The 15,375-nt window shown below is 46.8% G+C and overlaps 1 protein-coding gene across 1 annotated transcript in view; it reads left to right on the top strand.

Annotated features, from left to right (window-relative positions):
• CSMD2 (CUB and Sushi multiple domains 2) overlaps positions 1–15,375 on the top strand; it is a 230,066-nt gene that overhangs the window by 166,813 nt on the left and 47,878 nt on the right. Inside the window, exons 33-42 of the mRNA XM_042834042.1 lie at positions 404–517; positions 680–775; positions 3,161–3,364; positions 3,898–4,022; positions 7,497–7,593; positions 8,623–8,727; positions 11,285–11,403; positions 11,498–11,567; positions 14,208–14,324; positions 14,613–14,822. Of these exons, the coding sequence (XP_042689976.1) occupies positions 404–517; positions 680–775; positions 3,161–3,364; positions 3,898–4,022; positions 7,497–7,593; positions 8,623–8,727; positions 11,285–11,403; positions 11,498–11,567; positions 14,208–14,324; positions 14,613–14,822 (1,257 nt within the window). The remainder of the gene's footprint in view (positions 1–403; positions 518–679; positions 776–3,160; positions 3,365–3,897; positions 4,023–7,496; positions 7,594–8,622; positions 8,728–11,284; positions 11,404–11,497; positions 11,568–14,207; positions 14,325–14,612; positions 14,823–15,375) is intronic.

Below are 15,375 nucleotides of genomic sequence, written 5' to 3'. Positions count from 1 at the left end.
GGTTGCTGCTTCTGTTACGCTGACTTTGTGGATAAATAAAGGACTCCCACCTTCTGGGGCTGTCAGTCAGGCCCTTGTTATCCTTGCCAGTTTCCTGAAATAAAAGCGCATGAAATGCCTCATCTCAGGGCCTGGCAATGTAAGTCACAACTTGGCCTGGCTGTGTAAGCCGCAGTTCAGGGCCTGTCTGTGCAGGCCTTGAGTCGAGGCCTGGCTGTGTAGGCCTCAAGTCGGGGCCTGGTTGTGAAGTTTTCAAATCAGGGCTTGGTTGTGTAGGCCTCAAGTTGGGGCCTGCTTGTGTAGGCCTCAAGTCGGGGCCTGGCCACGTAGGCCTCGGCTCAGGGCCTGGCTGTGTAGGCCACAACATGTCCTGGCCTGGCTGATGGGCTGCCTCTCTCTGCAGTGGTCTTTGGGCAGTTTGCCTTCTTCCAGACTGCGCTCAACGACATCATCGAGGTTCACGATGGCCCCAACCAGCACTCTCGGCTGCTCAGCTCCCTCTCAGGCTCTCATACAGGTACGGACCTGCCTTTGTGGAAAAAAGTAAGCTGAAAGATAGTCTGATATTTAATGCTTTGCTCTGAGCGAAACAGTATTGTGTGCAAGCTCTAGAAAAGCTTTGGTAAGCCACTGATGCTGTAATCTGTCTTCTCTGTTTTTATTCTTTGTCCTCATCCAGGTGAATCATTGCCGTTAGCCACCACCAACCAGATTCTCATCAAATTTAGTTCCAAGGGTCAATCTACAGCCAAAGGCTTTCATTTTGTCTACCAAGGTGAGTATAGCTTGTTCTGAAGGTGTCCTTGGGTAGGTATTAAGAGATAACGGTCAAAAATACGTCAACAAGTGTTGTAAACAGTGTTAACTGACTTTGGCATCTGTGGGTCATTGTGCACTTTCAGTCTGAACAGGAAATACCAAAGGAGATGGAGGTTATTTTGGTAGCAGCGGCTTGCAGGTGGTTCCTGGAGATGCTTAGTATTCAGACCTTCCACTTGCACTCAGCCTCAGCCCTCGCACGTCCCAGGATTAGTATCAGAAGTATCTCATTGAATCATGCCTGCATACACAGTGAGTTCTTGAGATTTATACCCAAGCAGTTTTTCCCACTGGCATTTTATCATATTTCTCAGCGTAAGCAGCTGAACACTTGTCTAGCAGCTCTGTAAAATCCTAGCTCTCTGCGTGTCATAGGCTTAGGTCCCCTGCTGTCAAACTTCGCCCTTTGATCCTTTCAGTAACAGCTTGCATTGCATCAAGTGAGTCCCACTTAGAGATTTTAAAGCAGTAAAGTGATGTAGAGAAGAGTGGGAAAACAGAAGTGTTTTCCTCACCCACATGCTTTGTCTAGTTATGGTTCAGCCAAGCATTCGCATGTGTTACTGCAAAAGGGGCCACGGGCAGCAGGGACTACTTGTACCTTCTCCAGGGGTGAAGTAAGGCATGTTTTGGATTTTGTAGTATCCAGAAATACGTTATTTTTAATTTCTACCTAATTGTTTTACAATAACCGTAGTTCGGACAGTAATCATCACAGATTTTGCCAAAACAAGTTTTTTTTAATGGAGTCTGTAAGGATTACTTCCTCCTTCCTGTGTGCTAGTTACGACCTGCACACTCCTCAGTGATTGCTGCAATAGTAAAAGCAAGAAGAGTGCCTGGTTTTGACTGCCTGGCTGGGATCCAATAGTATGTACTCTGATTTTTTTACAAATGAGTTCTGCCTCTCTCAAAGACTCCCCCATCCAGTGGTGGAACATGAACGGCAAGTTCCCCTGAGGTTAAGGAATTGGAAGCCTGCATTTGAAAGCAGTCTGGACTGAAAAGCAGAGCTACAGAGTCAGACGTGAAGGTTCTTTTGGTGGTTTGGAGAGAGGCAAGGCAGATGCTTGTTGGCTCCAAATGGCCGCACTGGGGCTGTCTGAGCAATGGTACAGATCCACAAGTTTTCTGGCTATCTTGGTTTTAGCTGAAGTTGCACATCACCACAAGTGGATTGTTTCTGCCTCTCCGTTCCTCTTCCAAGGCCCACCCACATCTCAGCTCAGTGTCTCACTGTCCACTTGCCCAGGCAGTCTGTGTGTTGGTTGGGGAGCCATCACGTGTGACTGCTGAAGGAGTCAGATGCACTGTGGGTAAAACAAAAACACAGAATTACTTGAGATTCATCTTTCTGAAACAAATTAAAATCAAACAAACAATATAGCTAATGTGCTCATCATCTCTGTATTTTCCCCCATCCCAGCAACTCGGGCGTTAAACACCAATAAATTGTAAAGCAACTCAGAGATAAATACGAATTGGTTTCTTCCTCAGCAGTAGACATTTATTTGACTCATACTTCCCTCCAGTTTTTCTATCAGACTCTCTCTTTCTTTCTTTAGCTACTGTTTTCAGTATTAAACAGGAATGCAGACAGTTTCAACAATTGGTGATGCCCTTTTCTTTTTCTTACCCTTCCCATCACAAAGAAGGTTGTTTAAAATTACTGTCATTTCTGGTAAAGCGGCCAAGAGAGCTGAGAAGCCTCAAAGGGTTTTCTGCTGAGCTCTATCATTATATAGCAAGCCAACTTTTCAGAAAGTCATTGCTGAATTCCTCAGTTTCTCTATGTAGAAATCATCTTCTGGATGTGGTGATAACATTTTCTGAAGGCATACAGACAGCATCCATGGTTCTGTAGTGTCCTAAATACTTTTGCTTCAAGTAACAGTTGTTTTGGCAGAAGTTTGGTTGCAGTGTTATTTCTTTTCCTTCCCACTGCTTGTGCTTGGATTCAGCCACTGTTTGGGCTTTTACTGTCATCAAGTTCCTGTGTTATTTTTGTTGGATCTTTAAGTTGACAATAAGAGAAAGGTAACTTGCACTTGCAGGGCTGCGTTTTCTGCCCTTCCTGGTCCTGACCATGGGCTTTGCTACGCTCTGGCACAGGTTGTGCTGAGCAAATTCAGAGCCAACAGCTGAGCCCTGTCCTCCCAGAGCTAAACTGCCTGTACTCCCCTCCTGTACTGAAGAGCGTTTACAATCTGGACACTTCGTATTTCCCAAACGTGTGCTTTAACCGCTCCATTCACGTATTTTGTGTGTGGGTTTGTTTGTCTTCCCTTTGCTTTGCAATTGCACGCTCCTCTCTCTGCTGACGGTTCCTGCGCCACGCCAGCGGTTCCTCGCACCAGCGCCACGCAGTGCAGCTCCGTCCCAGAGCCACGCTACGGCCGGCGGCTGGGCAGCGACTTTGCAGTGGGGGCTGTGGTGCGTTTCGAGTGCAGCGCCGGCTACGTACTGCAGGGATCCCGCAGCATCGAGTGCCTCACCATGCCTGGAGCGCTGGCTCAGTGGAACGTCTCTGTCCCCACCTGTGTGGGTAGGTGTCCTGGGCCCGGGGCTGAGCAAAAGGCAAAATGGGACAGCAGTTTGTGCGAGGAAAATAAGTGGCAGCTTTTGGGATGGTTAAAAGGAAACCAAGAAAGCTGTTTCTTATCTTGCACCGTACAAACAGGCCTGTTTGTCAACAAGAGCCTTAAATATTTGAGAAAGGACAAATGGATCCAGTTCTCAGTTGTGGAATCCAGGGTAGCATCTAGTGTAAATAGGATCTAAAAACGCTTTCTTCTTCTTCAGAGGAGAGCAGTCCTGAACAAGTTCACATGCTGAAACACTCTGTGCTGCCCTCTTGTCAGGACTGCTTGCAGCTGATGATAGAAGTTACCTGGGAGAGTTACTGAAAAGAGATTATTCCTACAAATCATGTCCTTAAATCATGATCCAATTCTGCTTTTGTTTTTTTTTTTGGTTTGGTTTGGTTTGGTTTTTTCCAATGAATAAATACTTTAAAGAGAATGTTCCTGTATAAAAGCCAAACCCTTTCATGTTCAAGCATTGCCTTGCTCATTCCAGTGCCATGTGGTGGAAATCTGACTGAGCGCAAAGGCACCATCCTCTCCCCTGGCTTCCCAGAGCCATATCTGAACAGCCTCAACTGTGTGTGGAAGATATCAGTCCCCGAGGGAGCAGGAATCCAGGTACTGAGTTAGCAGCATGATACAGAAAGGAGAAAACACAGCATCTAGTGCACATAGAGGCTGTGTGCTGGGAGGCTAAGATGGGTTGAATGTGTAATTCTCTGGAATCAGACACTCATTTACACTGCAGCTGCCATACAGTGGGTAATATTCCCATGGATTTTTGCCTCCTGGAGGCGCTCACCATGAGAAATACTTGGAACCACGTGGCTGTTTTGCTGCAACAAAATAATTGTGGTATTTGGGGTAAATACCTTTATATTCCTGGATTATGCAACCTTGACAGCATTGTAAGCTATACCAAGGAAGAGCAGCTTGCTCAGCATGCCAGTGCAGCTTTGTTCTGCCAGCAGAGTTACAGCAGTATGATTATACAATTAGAGCTTTGCTGCTCATTGTCTCCAGGTAAATGGGCCCTCCAGGTTTTGTGTGGTCCTTATCATTTCTCTGCAGAGAGTCCTGCCTGCTAGAGGATGGAGAGAATTAAGCCCAACATTAGAGACTAAAGTTTAGATTATGTTCCCATTCAGCACATGTGCACTTCACCCTGCAGAAGGTGGCTCACCACGCGTTACACTGGCATCAGTTGATGCAGAGAAGATGGATGCTTTGATAGGTTCATTCTTCTCATTAACAGAGGGTTCCTGTCTTCTTTTCACCTCTTCACAAGGGTTTTGTTCCCGAAGTGCTTTTATTTCTCTATCATGTGTTTGGCCAGAAGACTTGCAGGTGGATTCCTCCTCCTCTGCCATATTGTGCTTCTCTCACCAGTTATATTGCAGCATCAGCTCTGTGCTGTTAGATTACAGTTCTGCCTTTCTGCAGGAATAGTCTTCCGTGATGTCACCAGTGTAACTCAGAGCTGAACAATGGGCTGGGGAGCGTGGTGGCCAAGCCTGGAACACCAGCTTGTGCCCTTTGCCACGTCCAGCAAATTCCCATTTTCCCTCATCTGTTTTTGAAGCCATTTAACTTAGTGTTTTCAAAGGCCTCAACGCTTATTGTCAATTCCTTTTCTGTTCATCTGAATTTTTAGCCGTGCTCCAAACCCCTAAATGGCAGAGGGATCCATTTAGCTCAGCAAAACGTCTCAGCAGTTGAGGCAGTTTGCAAGTTGCTCAGGACTCCTGGGACCAGGAGGTGATAATTCGCTTTATTTTTAAAGTGATGTAAATAAATGTCTGTATTTTGCACTGCTGTGTTCTGAATGCAGACCCTTGCTGCCAGTTTCTCAGCGCATGGAGCTGTTTTTGTGTACATCTGCTGAGCTTAGAGGAAAGCAGCTATTACAGCAGGCTGCTAAAAGCATTTGTTTCTCACTTCTTTTGCTGTGCAAATGCAGCTATTGGATGTCAAAGTAGAAAATGTAATGTCAAAAGTGTTTTAAAGGGTTCTTCCCTCCTGCTACATACATTTTGCAAGAGAAGATGATGTTTGGGGATCTAACACAGAGTGCAGGCAAATAACTAAGAAAGAGTGCATCCTGCAGCTGAGTGTTGCCATGTCACACCTGAAGCTGAGTTTCCAGTTCTAGAGCGGTGTTCTAGGTCCAGTCCTAGTTCTCAGCAGCCCTGCAGTGTCCAACCCCAATCCCAGCTGCAGAGCACTGCATCTCCCTGCCCAGCTCTGCCCCTACGCATGGGCACGATGCTGGGTGACATCTTCCCTGACAGCAAACCAGTTCTGGTACTTCCAGTGGAAGTCCTTTGATGGGAGGAACCTGGCCTGCTGCGATCAGCTCGCCCTGCATGCACCACCCTGGTCACCCACTGCTGCATGCAACATGCTCTGGGTTATTAGATACTAATTTAAACATTGCTTTGCCCTCATTTTGTACAACAATTAAAGGTTAAACAGCTGTAAATCAGAGAAGGAGGTGAAATTAAAACTTCCTTAGCAGCGGCGAGTCACTAGTAGGATTTTTATGTAATCAGTGTATGAGCAAGCACTTCTGCCATGAATTATTCATTCCTGTAGCAAACCTTCCTGGGTGAATTAATTTATATACATGGCAGTAAATAGATGCAGATCCCTTGTGAATCCACATGTCAGACTTGAATTAGGCCCTTAAAAATGTTTATTCCGTTAAGTTGGGGACATGGGAGTGGATAAATAATTTAAAAAATGTAAGAGCAAACAAAATAAATGCACATTCTCAGTCCATGGCCTCTCAATAATATTAGTCACAACAGGAGTGTAATTATACAGGCTGGAAGGTATTGACGTGGTCAGTGCCATCACTGATGGCTCTGTAGGGGTCACTGCCATTTCTGCTAGATGAACTCTTCCTTTTTTTCTTCTTTTTTTAAAAGAAACTTTCCTGGAACTTTTTTTGTCTGCTTTATTATTCAGAATAAATCAATGAGAAAAAAAAGGTTAAAACGGCGGAAATCATGGGATTTGATTGTCTGTGTTTTGTGTTTACCAGAGCAAAAGGAAAGTAGGTGTTTGAAGCAGGTGTGTAAGTACAGAGGGAGAGGGAAGAGGAGAGCACAGGAGCGCGTGTGTGAGCAGGCTGCCTCGATTTCCAGTGTGTCGAAGCCTCTTCCAAGAGTTCTGCCCAGCAAATGTGCCCTGCTGAGCTCAGAGCTTAAGGGAGTCATTCCATTGAATTCAGCAGGGCTGCTGAGATCAGAAGCATCAGGCTTAGCAGGAAATCTCCATCCAAAGAGACCTCAAAGAATGGAGTCTCTCCAGTAAGCAGATGCATGAGGGTGGATGTGAACACGCATCTACCTGCTGGAGCTGCCAAGCTTTTCTCCCCTAACCCAGGAGTGGTACTGAGCAGCAGTGCCTCTGCCACGGGGAAACAGAGCATTGAAGAACCTCATTTTTAGATTGGTGGCCTAGAAAATAAGTTTGAGTGTCTGAAAATTTCATCTAGAGCATGCAGATTCAGGATGGCTGCTCCATGTAATCCTGGCTCTCTCTCAGGTTTGCTGTTGGACTCTTTCAGGCAATTCACCAAACCTGACCTACAGCACGGCTTATTTTTTTGTACTGGCCCACCGAATGCTTTGAACTCCCAGTACTTAGAAATAAAGGCAGAATTAATTTGAATGATAATTAAGGAAAACAAATCTACCGTGCAATTACATCTCTATCATTACTGAAGTACAGGAGCTGCTTTTCGGGGTAAATGCAGATTCATGAGATACCATGATGTTACTCATCTAAGGTTTGTATTGAAGTTCTGAGTCACAGAGTCAAGTGACTTGTACAAACCTTCAAACCCTGCAGTGCATGGCAGAGAAAGGTGGGAAATTTGAAAATGCAACTGGAGTGATGGGGTTAAAAGCTGGGAAGCAAGACAACTGCAGAGAGCTTCACTGGATTAAAAGATATTGTGATATAATGGAGGTTTCCTTCTTCTTGTAATAGTTTCTGGGTGGCTAGTGATTGCTTTCACATGAAAACATTGCAGAAGTCTTCAGGAATCTCTTTTTTTCCCCTCCCTTTCCATTATTACTTCAGATACAGGTGATCAGTTTTGTCACTGAGCAGAACTGGGATTCCCTAGAAGTGTTTGATGGAGGAGACAACACAGCCACCATGCTGGGGAGTTTCTCTGGTAAGTGCTCAGCATCGTGTTTGGTGAAATGCGTCGTGCAAGCTTCATTTCAATTAGCATCAGCTGCACTTCAGCACACACACGAAGTACAAACACGTGCTGGAAATCACCAGCACCTTCAAGCTCTTCCAGCAGCAGTGAAGAGAATGCTAGTGTGTGTACGTGTAGCTCTGAGTTTTATCTCTGTTACAAAAACTTGCCCTAAGCCCATCTTTATTATTTTAACCCTTGCTGGAAAGCATTCTATTGCAGATGAGCCTTTCCTCTTTCCTTTTGTTCTTTTTTATCCACCTCCCCGGTGTGCCCTGGCATTTTCTCTAAGCTGTGTTAACTCAGGATCGTTTCCACAGGCTGGGAGCTGTGCAGCACTGCTGGGTTGTGCAGGCTCATACCACTGCACAGGCAGGTTCACCTCCTGGCTGATTGCACCAAAATGGAGCGAGGGCTGCAAAACAACATTTATCCTGCCTTGTACTGGGGAACTGAGGTTTTTGGCAGAGCAGGGAGTAACAAGCAGCCCAAAAGCACTGTGAAGCTTTCAAATAGCAGAAGCACTTGCCAACCAATGGCCCTGATTCTTGATTGCTGAATGAGCGCAGGTTCAGAGGGCTTTGAGGCTGGGAGAGTCATGCGTAACGGCTGGCAGACTCTCCTCCCAGAGCTGCATTCTGGATAGAACTGCCTCGATCTGCTGCTGCAGCTTCCAGGGAACGAAGCAGGAGAAGGAATCCAGAGCTCCACTCACACTGCTTCCCTTTCAGCAGTTCTTTTCTCAGCGCTTTCAATCTGTCTGGTCTGTAAGTGGTAAAACTTCACATGATGGAATTCATCATTATACCTCGAAAAGGCCATTGCAGAGAGGCCTTGGGTATTTCTCAATTGGCCTCATTAGAACCTGATCAAAACCAACAGAGCTTGTTAAGTTAAAGGACTTTCTATTCTTAGCCTCTTCTGCAGCAAGTCTCTGAGGATATGAAGGAGGAAAAAAGAATCCTCTTCAGTATCTCTGTGCACCTCTTGTTTTCCCAGGAACTACAGTGCCTGCCTTGCTGAACAGCACTTCAAACCAGCTCTATCTGCATTTCTATTCGGATATCAGCGTCTCTGCTGCTGGCTTTCACCTGGAATACAAAAGTAAGAGCAGTGCAGCCTTGATCTCACAGTACCTCTGGGTAGTGGGGAAATGGCTGCAGAGCTGTTGCCTTGCAGAAGTGGAAGCTGCGTAGTGCGGGGAGGGGGCAGTGAGCTGTAAGGCCCACGTGTGCATGGTTCCTTTTCTCAAACTGCAGAGAGGTTGCGAGTGTAAGTGGAGAAGAGGATGTGTGGGGTCACAGAGTGGCTTGGCAGTGCTTTTTGGTTCCTCTGTTGTAGTACAGCAGGAGGTATGGAAGCCAAAGTATTAAAAATTCATGGGGAATTTGCCTGTTCAGTAAGGTGCTGTAATCTTAGCTTGGGAAGTGCCTAAATGGTGCTTGCCAGATAGTAGGAGGGACTGCCTGCTCTTTGCCATCCTTCCTAGGCATTCAGTATTTGTCATTGCAGGGGGCAGCATAGCAGGACTAGGCAGATCTTCATAGGATTGTTCAGGCTGGAGGGACCTCAGGAGGTAATCTCATCTAGCCTCCTGCTGAAAGCAAGGTCAGCTATGAGATAAAACTAGACTACTTGCATCTTTATGCAGTCTGTTCTGGAAAAATTCCAAGGATGGAGGCTGCACAAACATTCTGGGCAGCCTTTCATGGCAGGATCAGCTCTGCAGCCCCTGGCCATCCTGGAGCTCTTCCTGCTGAACTTATTCCACTTCTCTGTGGAAATGGGGGGGGGGAGCAAAACTCCCCCAGTATTTAAGGCACTGCCTAATGGGTGTTGAGTAGAGCTAACAGGTGTAGAATGGCAGCTCTCAGCTCTATTCAGTGCATCTAAATTGAATGTTCAGCAAGCAGGCTTGTGCATTTGCAGGGTACTAAAGATAGAGGTGTGGCAGGGCCAGGAGCATTCCTTGTGTACCTGCAACACTCAGAGGACTGGTTAGTGCATGGTGATGGGCTGGCCCTGTTTCTGCATTGGTAGCAGTGATGCTGAGCCTATGAGAGGTGTGCTGGGACTGCTGTTGTGTTCATGCAGACTTCCTTGGGGCAATGCAGACATAATTGTTTCTTGCTGGACACCAAGTCTGACAATTGCTTTTGATCACCAATTTTGTGTTCGTCTCTGAAGCAAACCAGTGTTCTGTTTATTTTGTCCAAAGTAGCAAATAGATTTGAAAGTGAGTTTCATTTTGTACAACATCCACAGAAATGGCAGAGCTGTTTGACTACAGGGACTGCCTGAGCTTTTAAGGGGCCAACTAGTAGTAAGCTTTCCAGTTTATTGTGTTTGCAGGTGGAAACCTTGCATATTAATGGCTTCAGCAAAATTACAGCAGCCAAGAAGATTTGAGAGAGGTGTGCACTAGAGAGCTCTCTGGAAGCTTGGGTGTTGTTACAGAAATCCTCCTGCTGCAACTCTGCTTCTGTCCCACTTCTGTTTCAACCAATAAATTTTGTGAGGATTGTGTTGTCGCACTGCAATAATCACTCAGGTTTTTGTGAGGCTTGGGATTGCCAGGTTTGTTTGGTTTCTTGGCTGAGGAAATTAATATGTGTTGATTTGCAGGGCAGATGGAAAGTAATGCAGTTTTTGCTTTGCTTGTACGACTGAAATTTCATGGTAAATAGGACTGAATGAAGCTCAGTGTCTACTGATCGGAATGGGAAGTTGCTTAGGGCTGTTTTCTCCATCTCTCTGAAGGTCAGGCAGCTCAGCCAGGGGTGGGCAGGGACTGAGAGCTTTCTTGCTGGAAAGCATGACTCAGATTTTTGAAGGAGAATCACCATCACCTCCTTCTTTTCTTCACCTGCTTTGGGCTCAGCCTGCAGCCAGGAGCTGGAGCAAAGCGCTGGCCTTGCAGAGGTGTGAGAGGTGATCTTGTGGCAGCAGCAGGATCGCCCTGATCGGAAGCATAGCTCGGGTGGAAATGGGATTGAATGACATTTCTGTGGGCTGCTCTGCGGGTGCTGTCAAAGTCTGGCCTCGCTTACTGCTTTCTGTATCGCCTGGAAAATTCATTGCGCAGATGAAAGCAGGGAGAGTCGGGTAAGAGAAGAAACTAAGCAGCTTTTTACCCAAATTGCATTCTGCAAACACATTATGTCCTTTATATTGCCAGCAAGGGGCAACACGGGTGATTCCCTCACACATCTTCCCCGGTGTTTCATCAAATGCTGCCTGGTCAGTGAAGGAATACACAACATACCATGAATACAGACTCTGATGAGGAGGGTTGGTGATGGGAGTTTTGATTCCTGAACCATTGAGAATGACTCAGCCTGCCCTGGGAATGGATGTGCTGATGCAGATGCAGCCCATCGGTCGAGCCATTAATGTTCAGTCAGAAATGGTTTTGGCCATGAATCACAAAATGATTAGTGATGCCTTCATTAAGAACAGTGTGTTCCAGTTAAAGTGGAGGCGATGGATGTGCGTACCTCTATGTCCCGGATCCCTCTGGGCTGTCTTCGAGGAAAATCCAAACACCACCAGCCTTTTTCATGCAGTGTCAGTGCTGGTCAGAAGCCCTTGGTGAAGGTGTGTGCTTTCCTCCCGCCTGCCCTTCCCTGTCCCACAGCACTCACCCCCCTTTGCCTTTCAGCTGTCGGTCTGTCCAGCTGCCCAGAGCCCCCAGTTCCTGGGAATGGCCTGAAGGTCGGGGAGCGCTACCTGGTGAACGACGTCGTCTCCTTCCAGTGTGAGCCAGGCTATGCACTGCAGGTAGAGGAATGGGGTTTTTTTGGCACAAAAAGGGACAACAGCAAACATTTGGGAGGGAGACCTCCAAATTCTGTCTCGTTTTTCTCTCTCTCAGGGGCACTCTCACATTTCCTGCATGCCGGGCACTGTGCGGCGCTGGAACTATCCTCCTCCGCTTTGCATTGGTAGGATTCCTCCTGCTCTTCTTCCCTAGCAGATATTTATCGTGCCCTTCTAAAAATCTGTGTAATCAGATGCTGATGAAATGGGGAGAAGTTTCTTGCCCAGACTGAGCCAGCTGCATTGTTACAGCAGGATGTCTTCAAGCCTTCTGTATTTCCTGACGCGCTCAGGTTCTCAGCCTGTTCTCCCATGTAAAGGTGCTTTAAAAGTGGCTGTATAAACCACAGCATGCTGCAGCTGATGGTTTTGCCCTCTTCATGGTGGGGCAGCACAGTGGCCAGGAGCACAGTACAGTAGGTTTTCTTTCAAGTGCATCCCTGTGGCTGAGGGCTGCTTGAGTGGCAGGGAGGACAGGAGTTCTGTGAAGGTGTGAGTCAGAGAAATGCAGCTTGTTCTGGAAGTGAGGTAAAGGCTGGAAAAAAATCTTTATTAGCTGCAAGGGAAAATTTCAGCGCTCATTCCTCCAGGGCAACCAGAATGCCTAATTTTAAATGCTTGAAATGTGGTTATGGTATAAAGCGTAAAAATACAAAAATGGTTTTGTCAATAAAAACTCATTCAAAAGGGAAAACCTGAAACTACTTTATACTGGAAGCAGATTGTCTTTATGGGTTGAGAGTTGTTTGTTTCTGTTGGCTCTTTTTTATGCGTTAAGGAAAGCTCTGCAGGCTGTGGTTCGGTTTTTTGTTTGTTTGTTTGTTTGGAAATGCATCTTGATGTCACCAAAACTGCTTCTTTTACTGCTCTTCTCCCAGTATCTCCAAGCTGCCCACCTGGTGCCTTGCTGTCCTCACTTCAGTGTCTACAGCTCCTCTGTGACCAGTAAGGGCCAGGCGTCCTGTTTGCCTGTAACAGCCATGGGCTGAGGCTGCTGAGTGCTCCCCAGGAAGGGAGGACCAGGCAATTAATTTCCACTGAGGCAGAAGTAAACGCTGAGGGAAGAGATGCAGAGGTGAAAGGAACTTGCTGGAGTTTCTGGATTATCTTCAAGCAGCATTTTGCTTTTAGCAAATCTAGATATTTAATATTCATATTGCACATTTTACAGCTTTGAGGGAGACGTTTATGCATTTAATAGCTTTAGTTAACAGTTATTTCAGGCTCCTGCTGTTTTAGCTTACATCATTTTGCTTTAAAGTAATTATAAGAGCTAACAGCTCTTTCATCTGATGATCTTCAGGCCAGCAGTAAGTGCAGAGACAGTTACAGCAGAACGTCTGAGCTAAAGGGCTCACACCCCTGGGAGCTGTTGTAGGAGAAACCAGAAGCCCTTCAGCTCAGCATCCGGGCAGGGGGTTCCAGCACGAAGGAGGATCCCAGTATTGCACCACGGATTGATGGCAAGCTGAGCAACTACAAATTCTGTGTTTTCTTCTGTCTTTTGATCAGCATCAGTCATGCTGTTCAGCTGGATTCTGCCTGGCAGGGCTGTGCCTGGTAGGCTCTGTCACAGTGTAAACCAGCACGGTTTAGTTCAGGATCTCTGCTTTAGGGCAGTCGTGGTTAAACGATACAAACACCTGTCCACCTGTCTGCTCCTATCTCTTAGCTTGCATCACACTTGACTGAAAAAGGTCATCCAGCTTCAGAGACACACAAACACATCTCCACAGCCGAGCACAGATCTGTATGAGTGACACAGTCCTTGGAGGGGCTGCTGGCAGCACTGGGGCTCCTTGTCCTTTGTGAGTCATGCACCCATGTGTCTAAATACTGCCAGAGCATGCTGGCTGCCAACCAGCTATGCAGGAACCCAGGCTGTGTCGTTCCCCTGCTCAGAGAACTCCTTCCCTCCCTAGCAGTGGACTGATTTTCTTTTTGTCTGCTTCATCCAGATGCTTGACTCCTAAATAATGTAGCAGTAGTACTACTAAAGAGCCATTAAAAGGAAGAAGAAACTTCTGGGGAATGCCTCATTAGTAGCAAGTGCACGCACAGAGATATTGGACAGAGGGAAGCTGTACTTCTGCCATCAGAATGTGTTAGGAGCACACCTGGGTGTATTCTGTTAGGTGGTTTTACTGTAACAAGGTAGAGGTCATCCAGATATGCCTGAGAAGATGATATCTGTGCTCACGTGATGCTTTTTGTAAACATATTTTGTGTGCTGTGTCATCTCTAGATCACTTCTTGGTAGGGAATTTGCTTCAGTCAGTGTGCAAACATGCTGCTCTATATTTATCAGTAATTGCCTCGAGAGTGACAAATATAGCAGTCAAGGTAGATCAGTAAACCAGATAAAGCAGAGGTAAATGGAGTCAAAATAAGATCATTCTTTTTCTTCACAGTAATTTCTGTGGTGGTTAAAAATTCAAACAAGTGCAGTGTGCATGATGTGCACTGTTATGGTGTCCATAGAGAGAGCAGGCCATCCATGTCTCTCCTTGCAGCTTAAATCTCTCCCACTGTGGTCACCAAAAGTGTATCTCTGGGTCGAGGCTTTTATCTTGAGGACAGGAGGAAGGCACCTGCTTTAGTAATGCAGCCATTCACTGCCTGGCCAATCTGTGCTAGTTCTGTGGCAGGCTTTCCTTTTTTCTCAAGTTTTTAATTTCTCTATTTCCAACATGGCTGATGGGCCATGGCCACTGTGCAGAGAGACCTGCGAGTGATCCTGACCGTGAACACCGTTGATTTTACAGCCCAGTGTGGAGGAACAGCAGAGGAGATGGAAGGAGTCCTCCTGAGCCCGGGGTTTCCAGGAAACTATCCCAGCAACCTGGACTGCACGTGGAGGATATTGCTGCCAGTGGGATTTGGTGAGTGGGCTTTGGTGTGAGCTGGCTACGTGCAGTTTGGCAAGAGAGAGAAGGCTGCGTAGCTGTGTAGCCTTCATAATTCCTTTGCTGTCAGGCACAGGAGCTCAAGCAGCCTGAAGCCACAGCATTTGTAGCCTGATCTGGGCTGAAACTAGCAGGACAGTCGCCCTTTTCCTCCAGTGCAGTAAATGTTTGCTTTTCCAATTATCCAGGCTATATTGGGCGGTGCCGATGTGCCAAGGCTTGTGCATAACTTTGAAGACAAGACTCTCTATTCTTCCTCCCTAGGTGCTCACATTCAATTCCTAAACTTCTCCACTGAGCCAAACCATGACTTCGTTGAGGTGCGCAATGGGCCGTACGACACCAGCAACGTCATCGGGCGCTTCAGCGGCACCGAAATCCCAGGCTCCCTCCTGTCCACATCTCATGAAACCACTGTGTACTTCCACAGCGACCATTCGCAGAACAAGCCAGGCTTCAAGCTGGAGTACCAAGGTAAGGAGGCCACTGAACAAGCAGCAGTGGGGCAACCCTGTCCCCAGGTGCCAGTGGGGAGGGTGTGGGAGAGAGGCTGCACGACACGGTTGCTCCTATTCTGTTGTGTTTGTTCCATGAGGACTTAATCCAAATGAGTGGAAAGGTGTTACATGAAGAGCATGCTCAATCCTCATAACTGGGATCTGTTCATCCCGACTTACGCCTTCCGGCAAATAACGAATGTTCCTAGAGTGCTTTGTAACAGTGAGCTGTCTTTGAATTAATTCCAGCCAGATTCACTTAGATCTTGGCTCTGTCGACCGGCGTGTGCAAGGAGCTGTGAGTTTGCTCTAAAATTTTGCAGCTGATTTTCAAATTGAAGTCCAGTTCGAGCACTCTGGAACGCATCCCTTCCATCCTCAGCTGCAGCTTAGCTTTGTGCTGAGGCAGGCTGGTGGAGGGGCCTGAGCTAATCAGGAAATAGCTAACTGAAGTGACAGTGGGATTGGGACTGGCTGTGAGACTTCAGCCTGTTGTAGGAGGACCTGAACTTTTGGTCCTGCTTGATCAC

Source organism: Centrocercus urophasianus, unplaced genomic scaffold (genome assembly GCF_019232065.1).
Source record: "Centrocercus urophasianus isolate 14NV4802_14NV808 unplaced genomic scaffold, USGS_Curo_1.0 seq_43, whole genome shotgun sequence".
In the NCBI taxonomy this organism is placed as follows: Eukaryota; Metazoa; Chordata; class Aves; order Galliformes; family Phasianidae; genus Centrocercus; species Centrocercus urophasianus.
This window is presented reverse-complemented; position numbering and strand designations above follow the sequence as displayed.